Below are 17,302 nucleotides of genomic sequence, written 5' to 3'. Positions count from 1 at the left end.
AGCTCACGTATAGATGCACTGTGACAGTGTGTGTGTCTGTGTGTGTGTGCACATGCTTGTGTGCGTGAGCGTGTGTGTGTGTGTGTGTGTTTGCAGACAGTGCTCTATCTCCCAGCTCATTCCCCTGTGTGTCTCATCTCTGTCCTTTAGGGCCAGTTTCCCGGAGCCTCTCTCTGAATTATGGTGGCTCATACTGCAGCCATGCCGGACGTGAAGGCCCCTCCACCATGTGACTACCCCTCAGCGGGCTGCTCCCCCAGCCAAGGCCACGGCCTCGCTGGCTACACCTGCACCGCTGGTCTCACCATGGATCTGGAGCCCTGCCTCAGCCTCACTGACTTCCCCCTGCCCCAACCCCTCTCTGGCTTCAGAGGCCACAGTGTACCCCCCTACCCGCCCTACCCTGGCCAGTGCCCCTTCATACCCCGGTCTAACAGCAGTGCATTGCTCACTAACCTGGGGCTCCGGTACTGCTCCACCAACAGTGTGCAGCCCCCACCCAGGGGTCCTGACTCTGGGCTGGAGTTAGGGTCAGGCCTGGGGCTGGACCCAGGGCCCTGTTGGAACATGAACCAAGGCTGTGGAACTCGACTCTACCGCAGCATGGAGAACTTGAACTGGAGTAATTCTGTGTCTGAACCAGGCCTCTACTGTTCCCCGTATTGTGCCACCTACAGGGGCAGTGTGGACAGTGGGTTCATCTTCCGCTGCACTGCCACCAGCCACTGGTACGATGGGCCCTCTGAAGGGACAGGGCCCCAGGGCTACGGTCCTGTGAGCCTGGCGTTCTACCCCCACCCCCGCCTGGGGAGGGGTCTGGGGAGGAAGGAGCTGCCCCTCTTCCCCCAGTGGCTGTTCCCCGGCACAGATGACTGGGGAGTGAACGCTACCACCAACGGCAGGAAGGGGCTAAGGGAGAAGCTCCGCCTCCAAAGCGCCCGATCGGCAGCGGAACCCCTGAAGCCTCTTCGACCTCAGGTAACCCCAGGCAGTACCACTCCCATCCTGAGGGGGTGCTCAGAGAGGGACTCATCCCCCCACCAGAGGTACGTTGGGAGACCCCTGTATGTCCGGCACCTCACCAGCCCTGAGGAAATCAAGCAGGAGGTTCTGAGACGGCTTCAGCTCCGGCGGCAGAACAGCACCCCAAACCTGGCCCTCCATGCCTCCCTGGAGACCCCTCAGACCCCAGACATGGCCATGTCCTTCACCACCGAGTCCATCTCTGTCACTGGAAGTAGTGCTGAGCTCATAGCCGAGCGTAAGAGGCCCCCTATGGGCCGCCTGCACATCCCTACCTTCAAGGAGTTTAAGAGGATGAGACAGAGAGAGGGAGAGAGTGGACAGACAGAGAGCAGTAATGTTACTACAGTAACAACTATAGACCAACAGCCAGAGACTAGTACAGGCAGCCAGAGCCCAGGGACAGGCAGAGACTGTAAGACTCAGACAGCCCCATTGGGACGGCGAGACTCTCAGTCCTCTCAGGAGGAGGAGAGGGAGAGCGAGGAGAGGAGAGGCAGTGAAGAGAGGGAGGAGAGGGGGAGCGGGGAGAGAAGGGGCAGTGAAGAGAGGGAGGAGAGGGGGAGCGGGGAGAGAAGGGGCAATGAAGAGAGGGAGGAGAGGGGGAGCGGGGAGAGGAGAGTCAGTGGAGAGAGGGAGGAGAGGGGGAGTGGGGAGAGGAGAGGCAGCAGGGGAGAGAGGGTGGAGAGGGGGAGTGGGGAGAGGAGAGGCAGCAGTGGAGAGAGGGGGAGCGGGGAGAGGAGAGGCAGCAGTGGAGAGGCCATGCAGAGTGACTCCCCTGTGGCTCCCCCAGCATACAGCAGTGGAGAGGGGAGTGTGATGTTAGTGGAGCTGACTCCCACAGCCAGCACTTTGCACTCATCCTCTCCCATCTTCACTGGCCCTACTCCCCAGCTAAAAGCCAACATTCAGACCACAGTCTCTAACAAAGCTATATGCACAGGCCCTACTCCCCGCTCTCCCCTCCAGCCCTCCAGTAAGACCCAGGGAAAGGGGACCATGTATCATACCCAGGCCCAGGACAGCAGGCCTAATGTGGGGCTCAGTGTGCCTCAGGCCTCCCTGGTCCCCTTCCCTCCACACAGGGAGAGTGCAGAGGGCCCCTCCAGCTGCTGTCCAGCCCTGCTCCTGGACAGGACTGACCTCTCCAGCTATGGAGCCAAGATCTACAAGATGAAGGATGGGTTCATCGGCTCCGCCCTGGACCTCATCAAGAAGAGGTTAGTAAGCAGGTGAAGGTAAAGGTGAAGCTGAAGATGAAGGGGCTGGGGGGAGACCCATCATTCATTGGATCATCAATGGGATTCAGTCGTTACAGTTTGCCTTATTGCTTTGTGGAAGCTACTGTATGTGCTTACTAAGATGAAAGCCAAAGCTAATTGAATTTCAATTGGACCTTAGCCATGTAAAGAGATCATTAACAAGAAAAGAAAACTAGAATATTAAACACTAAATCTACCAGTTAATGTACTTCTAGTTTTCATTTAAGATGGATGCACATGCTTTTGCCAAAAAGCTTGCTTTGTAGCCCGCTTCTGCTCTTTGATGGTAAAATTGGATCCATTGGCGTGTGCTGTAGTGGTTTTCTTCAACGGTGACATTAGTGTTAGTGTTGTTATTGATTTATCACAGCTTATTATGAACAGCTGTTACAGTTAACAGGATTGGCTACCAGAGGAGACTGTTGTGGCTGTGCCAGGGTCTCCCGTCTCCAGTCTGACACATCATCTCCGTAGCAGACCCAACTGGGTTCAAATAGGAATTGTAATCTTTCACATACTTTCAGTGTTTGTCTTGAGCCTGCCTGGAATGCCAGATGGATAGGTTGTGCACTTTTGGGACTATTCATTGCTTCCATTGCGCCAGGGAAGTTCCAACAAGGACGGATAAAGTATTTGAAAGATTTCGAATACAGTTTGAACCCAGGCCTGCTCCATAGGCTCACAGTCACAGGACAGCTGGTTGGCACTTCAGGTTGGCACTGCCACCCTCCACCTCCCCCTCTCACTGTGGCAGCTGGTTTAGGCATACTGTTTGCTAAACAGATGAAGCCTCCAGTCTGGTGTGGTTAGGCATATCAAGGAGAAATGTAGAGCCTGATTTGGCATCGTTCATAGTCTGACAATGTAGCATTCACTCAGACTCAAACAGGCACATGTCGCCTCAAGGCCTTCCCACACTGTTCATCGGATTCACTCTTTTACCATTATTACATGTCACACTGTGCGATGTTACCAAATTAAAATCTTGATATCAACCTGGCCAGATTGTACGATTTGCTTCAGTTCTGTTGTCACATTCTGCGATTGGCTTGTGAGGCTATGTCAGCCGACGTATGCTTCGTTGACTTACATGCTGACTAGACCAGGCGCGTGCGTCTGTGCGCACCATCGTACGCATGTTGATTTTCCTCCATTCACACCAGACGCGATCAGGACATGCAGGTTGAATTATCAAAATGAACTCTGAACCAACTATATTAATTTGGGGACAGGTCAAATCACATGAAACATTTATGGCAATTTAGCTAGCTAGCTTGCTGTTGCTAGCTCATTTGTCCTGGGATATAAACATTGGGTTGTTATTTTACCTGAAATGCACAAGGTCCTCTGCTCCATCTTTAAGGTGCCTTACCACCACCAACTGGACTGGAGTGTGGACCTCAGTTCATCTTTCAATCACCCACGTGGGTATATGGTCCTAAAAACCTATGAGGAGATGGGAGAGGCAGGACTTGCAGCGCGTCAAGTGTCAAAAATAGAATCAAGTTCTATTTTAGCGCCTGGCTACGCAGACGCTCGTTGACGCACACCAGCAGTTTGGATGAAATGATTGAATAACATGTATGTGTACATTTATTTTGCAACGTGAGCGGTGTGGTCAGCGTGTTAGGTTACATCAACTGCAGCGGTGTATTTGATCTGTGCATGTTCCAGCACTAGCAGCGCAAGCCTTCCTCTGTGCTTATGTACGGGTGAAGTGAGTTCGGGAAAAACTGAAAGTTTGCATCTTATAAATAAGTTTCACATACAAACTGTATATGTTTGAAATCAGAATCAAATATGCTTCCAAAAAATAACACGGTTGTTGTGGTAGAACGTTTATTTGGATTTGTGATTTTGGGCATTTATCAAAATCCCCAAAAGTTGCCTGATTTCAGATGTGTAAACAAGATTATTTGGGAAATCGTTCTTCTTGCCAAGCATGTAACCTCTTAAATCAAACTATTATATTAATCTGACTATTCACATTATTCATATTATTGTATGCATACTCAGAGCTAGCTGTGTTCCTATTGGTCAGTCACCGGGATCAGCTCGTGACACCAGACACAATACATGATAAAAGCTCATTTCTGACACTGTCAGAACTTTGTCAGAGCCTACGACCGCACATAGTGCTACTTAATCAGCAGACCTAGAGCCTGTCACATAGAACGAGCTAAGACGTAGTGGTACTTAATCAGCAGACCGAGAGCCTGTCACATAGAACGAGCCAAGACGTAGTGGTACTTAATCAGCAGACCTAGAGCCTGTCACATAGAACGAGCCAAGACGTAGTGGTACTTAATCAGCAGACCTAGAGCCTGTCACATAGAACGAGTCAAGACGTAGTGGTACTTAATCAGCAGACCTAGAGCCTGTCACATAGAACGAGCCAAGACGTAGTGGTACTTAATCAGCAGACCGAGAGCCTGTCACATAGAACGAGCCAAGACGTAGTGGTACTTAATCAGCAGACCGAGAGCCTGTCACATAGAACGAGCCAAGACGTAGTGGTACTTAATCAGCAGACCTAGAGCCTGTCACTTAGAACGAGCCAAGACGTAGTGGTACTTAATCAGCAGACCTAGAGCCTGTTACATAGAACGAGCCAAGACGTAGTGGTACTTAATCAGCAGACCGAGAGCTTGTCACATAGAACAAGCTAAGACGTCAGAAAATCGTTTACGACCTAAGAATTTGCACACGACGTGGACATTTTGTCTGGGATGGCTAAAACCGTACAGTCTATGCGGGCCTTTAGACACGGTTAAGATTTTCTCTGAGACATGTCTGTAGTAGTCTCTTATGGTGTATAACAGGCTCAGGACAAGGTGTAGCATACTAGAGAAGAGTTATAGGATTGTAAGTTTCAGTGGTGACCATGAGAGGAATGGATAGCCTTTTATTCTTCTTTTTCTGTGTCATAAATGGCTCCCTCCCTGACAGTCAGTCAGGCTGCTCCACTGTTCCTCCTTCTGTCACCCATAGATATCACTGTCTGTCACCTTTCACCCATAGATATCACTGTGTCCGTCACCTCTCACCCATAGATATCACTGTGTCTGTCACCTCTCACCCATAGATATCACTGTGTCTGTCACCTCTCACCCATAGATATCACTATGTCCGTCACCTCTCACCCATAGATATCACTGTGTCTGTCTGCTCTCACCCATAAAAATCACTGTGTCTGTCACCTCTCACCCATAAATATCACTGTGTCTGTCAGCTCTCACCCATAGATATCACTGTCTGTCACCTTTCACCCATAGATATCACTGTGTCTGTCACCTCTCACCCATAGATATCACTGTGTCTGTCACGTCTCACCCATATATATCACTGTGTCTGTCATGTCTCACCCATAGTTATCACTGTGTCTGTCACCTCTCACCCATATATATCACTGTGTCTGTCACGTCTCACCCATAGATATCACTGTGTCTGTCACCTCTCACCCATATATATCACTGTGTCTGTCACCTCTCACCCATAGATATCACTGTGTCTGTCAGCTCTCACCCATAGATATCACTGTGTCTGTCACCTCTCACCCATAGATATCACTATGTCTGTCACCTCTCACCCATAGATATCACTGTGTCTGTCAGCTCTCACCCATAGATATCACTGTGTCTGTCACCTCTCACCCATAGATATCACTGTGTCTATCACCTCTTACTCATAGATATCACTGTGTCTGTCACCTCTCACCCATATATATCACTGTGTCTGTCACCTCTCACCCATAGATATCACTGTGTCTATCACCTCTTACTCATAGATATCACTGTGTCTGTCACCTCTCACCCATATATATCACTGTGTCTGTCACCTCTCACCCATAGATATCACTGTGTCTGTCACCTCTCACCCATAGATATCACTGTGTCTGTCACCTCTCAACCATAGATATCACTGTGTCTGTCACGTCTCACCCATAGATATCACTGTGTCTGTCACCTCTCACCCATACATATCACTGTGTCTGTCACCTCTCACCCATAGATATCACTGTGTCTGTCACGTCTCACCCATAGATATCACTGTGTCTGTCACCTCTCACCCATAGATATCACTGTGTCTGTCACCTCTCACCCACAGATATCACTGTGTCTGTCAACTCTCACCCACATATATCACTGTGTCTGTCACCTCTCACCCATAGATACCACTGTGTCAGTCAGCTCTCACCCAAAGATATCACTGTGTCTGTCAGCTCTCACCCATAGATATCACTGTGTCTGTCACCTCTCACCCATAGATATCACTGTGTCTGTCACGTCTCACCCATAGATATCACTGCGTCTGTCAAATCAAATCAAATTTATTTATATTGCCCTTCGTACATCAGCTGATATCTCAAAGTGCTGTACAGAAACCCAGCCTAAAACCCCAAACAGCAAGCAAAGCATGTGAAAGAAGCACGGTGGCTAGGAAAAACTCCCTAGGAAAAACTCCCTAGAAAGGCCAAAAACCTAGGAAGAAACCTAGAGAGGAACCAGGCTATGAGGGGTGGCCAGTCCTCTTCTGGCTGTGCAGAGTGGATATTATAACAGAACATGGTCAAGATGTTAAAATGTTCATAAATGACCAGCATGGTCAAATAATAATAATCATAGTAGTTGTCGAGGGTGCAACAAGCACGTCCGGTGAACAGGTCAGGGTTCCATAGCCGCAGGCAGAACAGTTGAAACTGGAGCAGCAGCACGGTCAGGTGGACTGGGGACAGCAAGGAGTCATCATACCAGGTAGTCCTGAGGCATGGTCCTAGGGCTCAGGTCCTCCGAGAGAAAGACAGAAAGAGAGAAAGAGAGAATTAGAGAGAGCATATTTAAATTCACACAGGATACCGGATAAGACAAGAGAAATACTCCAGATGTAACAGACTGACCCTAGCCCCCCGACACATAAACTACTGCAGCATAAATACTGGAGGCTGAGACAGGAGGGATCAGAAGACACTGTGGCCCCATCCGATGATACCCCCGGACAGGGCCAAACAGGCAGGATATAACCCCACCCACTTTGCCAAAGCACAGCCCCCACACCACTAGAGGGATGTCTCCAACCACCAACTTACCGTCCTAAGACAAGGCCGAGTATAGCCCACAACGATCTAGGCCATGGCACTACCCAAGGGGGGGCGCCAACCCAGACAGGAAGACCACGTCAGTGACTCAACCCACTCAAGTGACGCACCCCTCCCATGGACGGCATGGAAGAACACCAGTAAGCCAGTGACTCAGCCCCTGTAAAAGGGTTAGAGGCAGAGAATCCCAGTGGAAAGAGGGGAACCGGCAAGGCAGAGACAGCAAGGGCGGTTCGTTGCTCCAGCCTTTCCGTTCACCTTCACACTCCTGGGCCAGACTATACTTAATCATAGGACCTACTGAAGAGATAAGTCTTCAGTAAAGACTTAAAGGTTGAGACTGAGTCTGCGTCTCTCACATTGGTAGGCAGACCATTCCATAAAAATGGAGCTCTATAGGAGAAAGCCCTACCTCCAGCCGTTTGCGTAGAAATTTTAGGGACAATTAGGAGGCCTGCGTCTTGTGACCGTAGCGTACGTGTAGGTATGTACGGCAGGACCAAATCGGAAAGATAGGTAGGAGCAAGCCCATGTAATGCTTTGTAGGTTAGCAGTAAAACCTTGAAATCAGCCCTTGACTTAACAGGAAGCCAGTGTAGGGAGGCTAGCACTGGAGTAATATGATCAAATTTTTGGGTTCTAGTCAGGATTCTAGCAGCCGTATTTAGCACTAACTGAAGTTTGTTTAGTGCTTTATCCGGGTAGCTGGAAAGTAGAGCATTGCAGTAGTCCAGCCTAGAAGTAACAAAAGCATGGATTAATTTTTCTGCGTCATTTTTGGACAGAAAGTTTCTGATTTTTGCAATGTTACGTAGATGGAAAAAAGCTGTCCTTGAAACAGTCTTGATATGTTCTTCAAAAGAGAGATCAGGGTCCAGAGTAACGCCGAGGTCCTTCACAGTTTTATTTGAGACGACTGTACAACCATTCAGATTAATTGTCAGATTCAACAGAAGATCTCTTTGTTTCTTGGGACCTAGAACAAGCATCTCTGTTTTGTCCGAGTTTAAAAGTAGAAAGTTTGCAGCCATCCACTTCTTTATGTCTGAAACACAGGCTTCTAGCGAGGGCAATTTTGGGGCTTCACCATGTTTCATTGAAATGTACAGCTGTGTGTCGTCCGCATAGCAGTGAAATTTAACATTATGTTTTCGAATTACATCCCCAAGAGGTAAAAAATAAAGTGAAAACAATAGTGGTCCTAAAACGGAACCTTGAGGAACACCGAAATGTACAATTGATTTGTCAGAGGACAAACCATTCACAGAGACAAACTGATATCTTTCCGACAGATAAGATCTAAACCAGGCCAGAACTTGTCCATGTAGACCAATTTGGGTTTCCAATCTCTCCAAAAGAATGTGGTGATCGATGGTATCAAAAGCGGCACTAAGATCTAGGAGCACGAGGACAGATGCAGAGCCTCGGTCTGACGTCATTAAAAGGTCATTTACCACCTTCACAAGTGCAGTCTCAGTGCTATGATGGGGTCTAAAACCAGACTGAAGCGTTTCGTATACATTGTTTGTCTTCAGGAAGGCAGTGAGTTGCTGAGCAGAGAGGAATGGAAGATTCGATATAGGCCGATAGTTTTTTATAATTTCTGGATCAAGATTCGGCTTTTTCAAGAGAGGCTTTATTACTGCCACTTTTAGTGAGCTTGGTATACATCCGGTGGATAGAGAGCCGTTTATTATGTTCAACATAGGAGGGCCAAGCACAGGAAGCAGCTCTTTCAGTAGTTTAGTTGGAATAGGGTCCAGTATGCAGCTTGAGGGTTTGGAGGCCATGATTATTTTCATCATTGTGTCAAGAGATATAGTACTAAAACACTTTAGTATCTCCCTTGATCCTAGGTCCTGGCAGAGTTGTGTAGACTCAGGACAATGGAGCTTTGGAGGAATACCCAGATTTAAAGAGGAGTCTGTAATTTGCTTTCTAATGATCATGATCTTTTCCTCAAAGAAGTTCATAAATGTATTACTGCTGAAGTGAAAGCCATCCTCCATTTGCGAAGGCTGCTTTTTAGTTAGCTTTGCGACAGTATCAAAAAGAAATTTCGGATTGTTCTTATTTTCCTCAATTAAGTTGGAAAAATAGGATGATCGAGCAGCAGTGAGGGCTCTTCGATACTGCACGGTACTGTCTTTCCAAGCTAGTCGGAAGACTTCCAGTTTGGTGTGGCGCCATTTCCGTTCCAATTTTCTGGAAGCTTGCTTCAGAGCTCGTGTATTTTCTGTATACCAGGGAGCTAGTTTCTTATGACACATGTTTTTAGTTTTTAGGGGTGCAACTGCATCTAGGGTATTGCGCAAGGTTAAATTGAGTTCCTCGGTTAGGTGGTTAACTGATTTTTGTCCTCTGACGTCCTTGGGTAGGCAGAGGCAGTCTGGAAGGCCATCAAGGAATCTTTGGGTTGTCTGAGAATTTATAGCACGACTTTGAATGCTCCTTGGTTGGGGTCTGAGCAGATTATTTGTTGCGATTGCAAACGTAATAAAATGGTGGTCCGATAGTCCAGGATTATGAGGAAAAACATTAAGATCCACAACATTTATTCCATGGGACAAAACTAGGTCCAGAGTATGACTGTGGCAGTGAGTAGGTCCAGAGACATGTTGGACAAAACCCACTGAGTCGATGATGGCTCCGAAAGCCTTTTGGAGGGGGTCTGTGGACTTTTCCATGTGAATGTTAAAGTCACCAAAAATTTGAATATTATCTGCTATGACTACAAGATCCGATAGGAATTCAGGGAACTCAGTGAGGAACACTGCATATGGCCCAGGAGGCCTGTAAACAGTAGCTATAAAAAGTGAGTGAGTAGGCTGCATAGATTTCATGACTAGAAGCTCAAAAGACGAAAACGTCATTGTTTTTTTTTTTGTAAATTGAAATTTGCTATCGTAAATGTTAGCAACACCTCCGCCTTTGCCGGATGCACGGGGGGTATGGTCACTAGTGTAACCAGGGGGTGAGGCCTCATTTAACACAGTAAATTCATCAGGCTTAAGCCATGTTTCAGTCAGGCCAATCACATCAAGATTATGATCAGTGATTAGTTCATTGACTATAACTGCCTTGGAAGTGAGGGATCTAACATTAAGTAACCCAATTTTGAGATGTGAGGTATCACAATCTCTTTCAATAATGGCAGGAATGGAGGAGGTCTTTATACTAGTGACATTGCTAAAGCGAACACCGCCATTTTTAATTTTGCCCAACCTAGATCGAGGCACAGACACGGTCTCAATGGGGAAAGCTGAGCTGACTACGCTGACTGTGCTAGTGGCAGACTCCACTAAGCTGGCAGGCTGGCTAACAGCCTGCTGCCTGGCCTGCACCCTATTTCATTGTGGAGCTAGAGGAGTTAGAGCCCTGTCTATGTTCGTAGATAAGATGAGAGCACCCCTCCAGCTAGGATGGAGTCCGTCACTCCTCAACAGGCCAGGCTTGGTCCTGTTTGTGGGTGAGTCCCAGAAAGAGGGCCAATTATCTACAAATTCTATATTTTGGGAGGGGCAGAAAACAGTTTTCAACCAGCGATTGAGTTGTGAGACTCTGCTGTAGAGCTCATCACTCCCCCTAACTGGGAGGGGGCCAGAGACAATTAATCGATGCCGACACATCTTTCTAGCTGATTTACACGCTGAAGCTATGTTGCGCTTGGTGACCTCTGACTGTTTCATTCTAACATCGTTGGTGCCGACGTGGATAACAATATCTCTATACTCTCTACACTCGCCAGTTTTAGCTTTAGCCAGCACCGTCTTTAGATTAGCCTTAACGTCGGTAGCCCTGCCCCCTGGTAAACAGTGTATGATCGCTGGATGATTAGTTTTAAGTCTAATACTGCGGGTAATGGAGTCGCCAATGACTAGGGTTTTCAATTTGTCAGAGCTAATGGTGGGAGCCGTCGGCGTCTCAGACCCCACAACGGGAGGAGCAGAGACCAGAGAAGTCTCGGCCTCCGACTCCGACTCGCTTAATGGGGAGAACCGGTTGAAAGTTTCTGTCGGCTGAATAAGCGACACCGGTTGAGCATTCCTACAGCGTTTCCCTCCAGAAGCCATGAGAAAGTTGTCCGGCTGCGGGGACCGTGCGAGGGGGTTTATACTAACGTTACCATCTGTACTTACTGGTGGCACAGACGCTGTTTCATCCTTTCCTACACTGAAATTGCCCTTGCCTAACGATTGCGTCTGAAGCTGGGCTTGCAGCACAGCTATGCTTGCTGTAAGGCGATCGTTCTCCTGTATATTATAAGTACAACGACTGCAATTAGAAGGCATCATGTTAATGTTACTTAGCTTCGGCTGTTTGAAGTCCTGACGAACCATGTCCAGATAAAACCTCCGGGGTGAAAAAGTTGAATGAAAAAAGTTGAGTGAGGGAAAAAGTAAAAATATACGGTAATGAAAAAGTAAAAAACCGTCAGGTAGCAAAGTAAGATCGGCAACAAAACGCACAGCAGCGTAAACAAGTCTGCAAGTTGTGTGTCTGTCACCTCTCACCCATATATATCACTGTGTCTGTCACCTCTCACCCATAGATATCACTGTGTCTGTCACCTCTCACCCATAGATATCACTATGTCCGTCACCTCTCACCCATAGATATCACTGTGTCTGTCACCTTTCACCCATAGATATCACTGTGTCTGTCACCTCTCACCCATAGATATCACTGTGTCTGTCACCTCTCACCCACGTATATCACTGTGTCTGTCACCTTTCACCCATAGATATCACTGTGTCTGTCACCTCTCACCCACGTATATCACTGTGTCTGTCACCTCTCACCCATAGATATCACTGTGTCTGTCACCTCTCACCCATAGATATCACTGTGTCTGTCAGCTCTCACCCATATATATCACTGTGTCTGTCACCTCTCACCCATAAATATCACTGTCTGTCACCTCTGACCCATAAATATCACTGTGTCTGTCAGCTCTCACCCATAGATATCACTGTGTCTGTCACCTCTGTCTGCAGAGTCAGACAGTGCTAGGGGTGATGATGGATCATTCTGACTGTAGACTGAGTTGCATGATACCACAGACGATATACTGCAGGTGCTAGTTTCGCCAGACAGGAAAGCTGTGTGACACACTTTCAAAAATGACACTCCTCACACATGTCGGACATGGGACCTGGGGACAGAGGACAGGTGACAGAGGACAGGGGACAGAGCACAGGAGAGTGGACAGAAGACAGAGGACATGGAACAAAGGACAGGGAACAGGGGAAAGAGTACAGGGGACAGAGCACAGGAGAGTGGACAGAAGACAGAGGACAGGGAACAAAGGACAGGGAACAGGGGAAAGAGTACAGGGGACAGAGCACCGGAGAGTGGACAGAAGACAGAGGACAGGTGACAGAGGACAGGGAACAGGGGAAAGAGTACAGGGGACAGAGCACAGGAGAGGGGACAGAAGACAGAGGACAGGGAACAAAGGACAGGGAACAGGGAAAGAGTACAGGGGACAGAGCACCGGAGAGTGGACAGAAGACAGAGGACAGGTGACAGAGGACAGGGAACAGGGGAAAGAGTACAGGGGACAGAGCACAGGAGAGTGGACAGAAGACAGAGGACAGGGAACAAAGGACAGGGAACAGTGGAAAGAGTACAGGGGACAGAGCACCGGAGAGGGGACAGAAGACAGAGGACAGGTGACAGAGGACAGGGAACAGGGGAAAGAGTACAGGGGACAGAGCACAGGAGAGTGGACAGAAGACAGAGGACAGGGAACAAAGGACAAGGAACAGGGGAAAGAGTACAGGGGACAGAGCACAGGAGAGGGGACAGAGGACAGGGAACAAAGGACAGGGAACAGGGGAAAGAGTACAGGGGACAGAGCACAGGAGAGGGGACAGAAGACAAAGGACAGGTGACAGAGGACAGGGAACAGGGGAAAGAGTACAGGGGACAGAAGACAGAGGACAGGGAACAGAGGAAAAGGGAACAATGGACAGGGAACAGGGGAAAGAGTACAGGGGACAGAGCACAGGAGAGTGGACAGAAGACAGAGGACAGGGAACAAAGGACAGGGAACAGGGGAAAGAGTACAGGGGACAGAAGACAGAGGACAGGGAACAAAGGACAGGGAACAGGGGAAAGAGGACAGGGGACAGAGCACAGGAGAGGGGACAGAAGACAGGGAACAAAGGACAGGGAACAGGGGAAAGAGTACAGGGGACAGAGCACCGGAGAGTGGACAGAAGACAGAGGACAGGGAACAGAGAACAGGGAACAGGGGGATGTTTAACAGTTTCTCATCCCCATGCTGCTTATGAATTGCTAGAATTTATGAGGTAGCTATTACCAAGGGGTTTAATACATGTATGTAGGCTATTAAGTTCAAATATACAGTATGTTCATACAATATATTCTTAGTAGGTTTTAATTTGACCTTTAATAGCATCAAGTTGGTCATTAAAAATGTGTACTTTTCTAATGCTATGCATGCACTCCAAGGGTCGAGTTTTAACCAGTCTCAGTCTCTCTTGACTCCACTAAACAAGTCTTTGTGTTAGCGCTGCTCAGTGTCCCATACAGGCTTGCAATCATGATGCTATCGAACTGTGGCTAGTCTGATGGCTTTTTCACCAGGCAATTACAATGCTATTCCCATGTATTATACTATAGTATACACCTGATGGGATGGTGGAGCAGGGATCTATTAACAGGAAGCTCTGGAACAGTGCTCTTGGGTGTGCTTAAGCTCTGGGCTCTCTCTTTCCTAATGACAAATACACACGTTATGGTTTTAATGTCCTATTTTCGCCTAACAGGGACTTTCATATTTAAACATGAATAGAGAGATTGATTAGGCCCAGTAATATATTTAGAATATATGGATTAATACAAACATACAGTATATATGATGGCTATACAGTGCATTCGGAAGTATTCAGACCCCTTGACTTTTCCACATTTTGTTACGTTACAGCCTTATTCTAAAAAGGATTACATTTTTCCTCTCACAATACCACATAATGACAAAGCAAAAACAGGTTTTCAGAAATGTTTGCAAATGTATTAAAAATAAAAACCTTAAATATCAAATTTACATCAATATTCAGACCCTTTACTCAGAACTTTGTTGAAGCACCTTTGACAGCGATCACAGCCTCAAGTCCTCTTGGGTATGACGCTACAAGCTTGGTACACCTGTATTTGCGAAGTTTCTTCCATCTTTTCTGCAGATCCTCTCAAGCTCTATCAAGTTGAATGGGGAGCGTTGCTACACAGCTATATTCAGGTCTCTCCAGAAATGTTAGATCGGGTTCAAGTCTGGGCTCTGGCTGGGCCACTCAAGGACATTCAGAGACTTGTCCCGAAGCCTCCCTTGCATTGTCTTGGCTGTGTGCTTAGGGTCATTGTCCTGTTGGAAGGTGTACCTTCTCTCCAGTCTGAGGTCCTGAGCGCTCTGGAGCAGGTTTACATCAAGGATCTCTCTGTACTTTGCTCCGTTCATCTTTGCCTCGATCCTGACAAGTGTCCCAGTCTCTGAAAAACATCTACACAGCATGATGCTACCACCACCATGCTTCACTGTAGGGATGGTGGCAGGTTTCCTCCAGACGTGATGCTTGGCATTCAGGCCAAAGAGTTCAATCTTGGGTTCATCAAACCAGAGAATTTTCTGAGTCCTTTTGGTGCCTTTTGGCAAACTCTAAGCGGGCTAGGAGTGGCTTCCGTCTGGCCACTCTACCATAAAGGCCTTATTGGTGGAGATGATTGTCCTTCTGGAAGGTTCTCCCTTCTCCACAGAGGAACTCTTGAGCTCTGTCAGAGTGACCTCCCTGACCAAGGCCCTTCTCCCCCAATTGTTCAGTTTGGCCAGGCGGCCAACTCTAAGAAGAGTCTAGGTGGTTCCAAACTTCTTCCATTTAAGAATGATGCAGGCCACTGTGTTCTTGGGGACCTTCAATGGTGCAGACATTTTCGGGTACTCTTCCCCAGATCTGTGCCTCGACACAATCCTGACTATGAGCTCTACGGACAATTCCTTCGACCTCATGGCTTGGTTTTTGCACTGACCTGCACTATCAACTGTGAGACCTTATATAGACAGGTGTGCGCCTTTCCAAATCATGTCCAATCAATTGAATTTACCACAGGTGGACTCCAATCAAGTTGTAGAAACATCTCAAGGATAATCAATGGAAACAAGATGCACCTGAGGTCAATTTCGAGTCTCATAGCAAAGGGTCTGAATACTTGAGTAAATAAGGTATTTCTGTTTTTTATTTGTAATACATTTGCAAAAAGTTCCAAAAACCTCTTTTCGATTTGTCATTATGGGGTATTTTGTGTAGATTGATGAGGACAAATGTAATCCATTTTAGAATAAGGCTGTAACGTAACAAAATGTGGAAAAAGTCAAGTGGTCTGAAAGCTTTGCGAATGCACTCCATGGCGACTATATACTAATTTCAATGTCACATTGTACCGCAGGCAGGGACATGTGATATACACAGTCTGTAGGCTAATAAATTAAGTTCCAGGGTATTATCCCAAATGCATCACACAGAAGGACAGGTAATATCTGTAAGGAAAGATTTTAATGACAGTTATTCCAACTGGAAGGAAACGCCGGCAGCGGCGTCTGTTTTATTGCCTCTTTCTAAGCTGCGTCGCAAATGGCTCCCTACTCATTCCCTCCATAGTGCAGTACTTTTAACCAGAGCCCTATGGGCCTTGATATAGAGTAGGGCACTATATAGGAAATAGGGTGCCATTTGGGATGCAAACCTAAAGAAGGAGCATGTTCATTATTCCGTGTAGCCCCTGGCACCTGCACCATCTGAAGATTTGCGGGCAGAGTTATTTTTTGTTGCTTTGTTGCATTTTAAAGACTTCAGAACTACTAGTGAGTGTTGCGAATGGGTAGGTCAATTGGTGTGTGTGTGTGTGTGTGTGTGTGTGTGTGTGTGTGTGTGTGTGTGTGTGTGTGTGTGTGGGTGGCTCAGTTTGGTAGAACATGGCGCTTGATTCCCACGGGGAACCAGTATGAAAAGAAAATATTAAAATGTATGCACTCACAACAGTAAATCGCTGACTAAAATGTAAATGTAGAAAGTGTGTGTGCAGATGTGTGTGACGGCAGTGCAGGCAGATGTTCCTCTGGCGGGTCCATGACGAGCTGAGAATTAATGGGTTAGAGAGGGAAGCATCAGACAGGTACAGCACAGAGTTGTGTAACATGCCAATTAATAGAGGAGACATCATGACAGACCAGAGAGAGATGGCAGTAGAGCAGGTTAAATGAGGCTAGAGAGACAAGATTTTTTTAAATAGTGTCATGTGATGACAAAACAAATACACAAGTAAACATGATAAATAATGACTTTCATACATTGATGATTGACAAAAATGATTCAAATCTAGAATATTGATTAGCGTACAATTTACATCCCTGGCCAAATAGCTAGGCTATTTTCGTGTCAGAGAGGATTTTAAATGGATCTTTGGGAGGGAAATTGAGATTTTTGTCCCCATTGTCCGTCTAGTGCAGTCAATCACAATGTGACGTGAACCGACGCCATGATTGTGGCAGGCAGACTGGTCTGTTCTCATGTGCATTCTGCAGCTAAATCATATTGTGTGTGTGTGTGTGTGTGTGTGTGTGTGTGTGTGTGTGTGTGTGTGTGTGTGTGTGTGTGTGTGTGTGTGTGTGTGTGTGTGTGTGTGTGTAGCTGGTCGGCACACAAAGGAACCAGAGAGACAGACAGACAGATGTATGATGCAGGTAGAGAGAGAGTTGTGCTGTGGGGCGAGGCAGCCTCCTGCCCTGTGGTCCATGTGGTGTGGGGCGAGGGAGGCAGCATCCTGCCCTGTGGTCCATGTGGTGTGGGGCGAGGGAGGCAGCATCCTGCCCTGTAGTCCATGTGGTGTGGAGGAAGGCAGCATC

General features: G+C 47.4%; 1 protein-coding gene across 1 annotated transcript in view; it reads left to right on the top strand.

Moving 5' to 3' along the window:
* Nucleotides 1-17,302, top strand: part of LOC106582309 (uncharacterized) — a 90,411-nt gene that overhangs the window by 57,195 nt on the left and 15,914 nt on the right. Inside the window, exon 3 of the mRNA XM_082967178.1 lies at nucleotides 151-2,243. Coding sequence (XP_082823304.1) covers nucleotides 181-2,243 — 2,063 coding nt within the window. The 5' untranslated portion in view covers nucleotides 151-180. The remainder of the gene's footprint in view (nucleotides 1-150; nucleotides 2,244-17,302) is intronic.

The sequence above is a fragment of the Salmo salar genome, chromosome 21 (assembly GCF_965601325.2).
Source record: "Salmo salar chromosome 21, fSalSal1, whole genome shotgun sequence".
NCBI lineage: Eukaryota > Metazoa > Chordata > Actinopteri > Salmoniformes > Salmonidae > Salmo > Salmo salar.
Note: the sequence above shows the minus strand (reverse complement) of the source record. Positions and strands in the feature narration are given on the sequence as shown.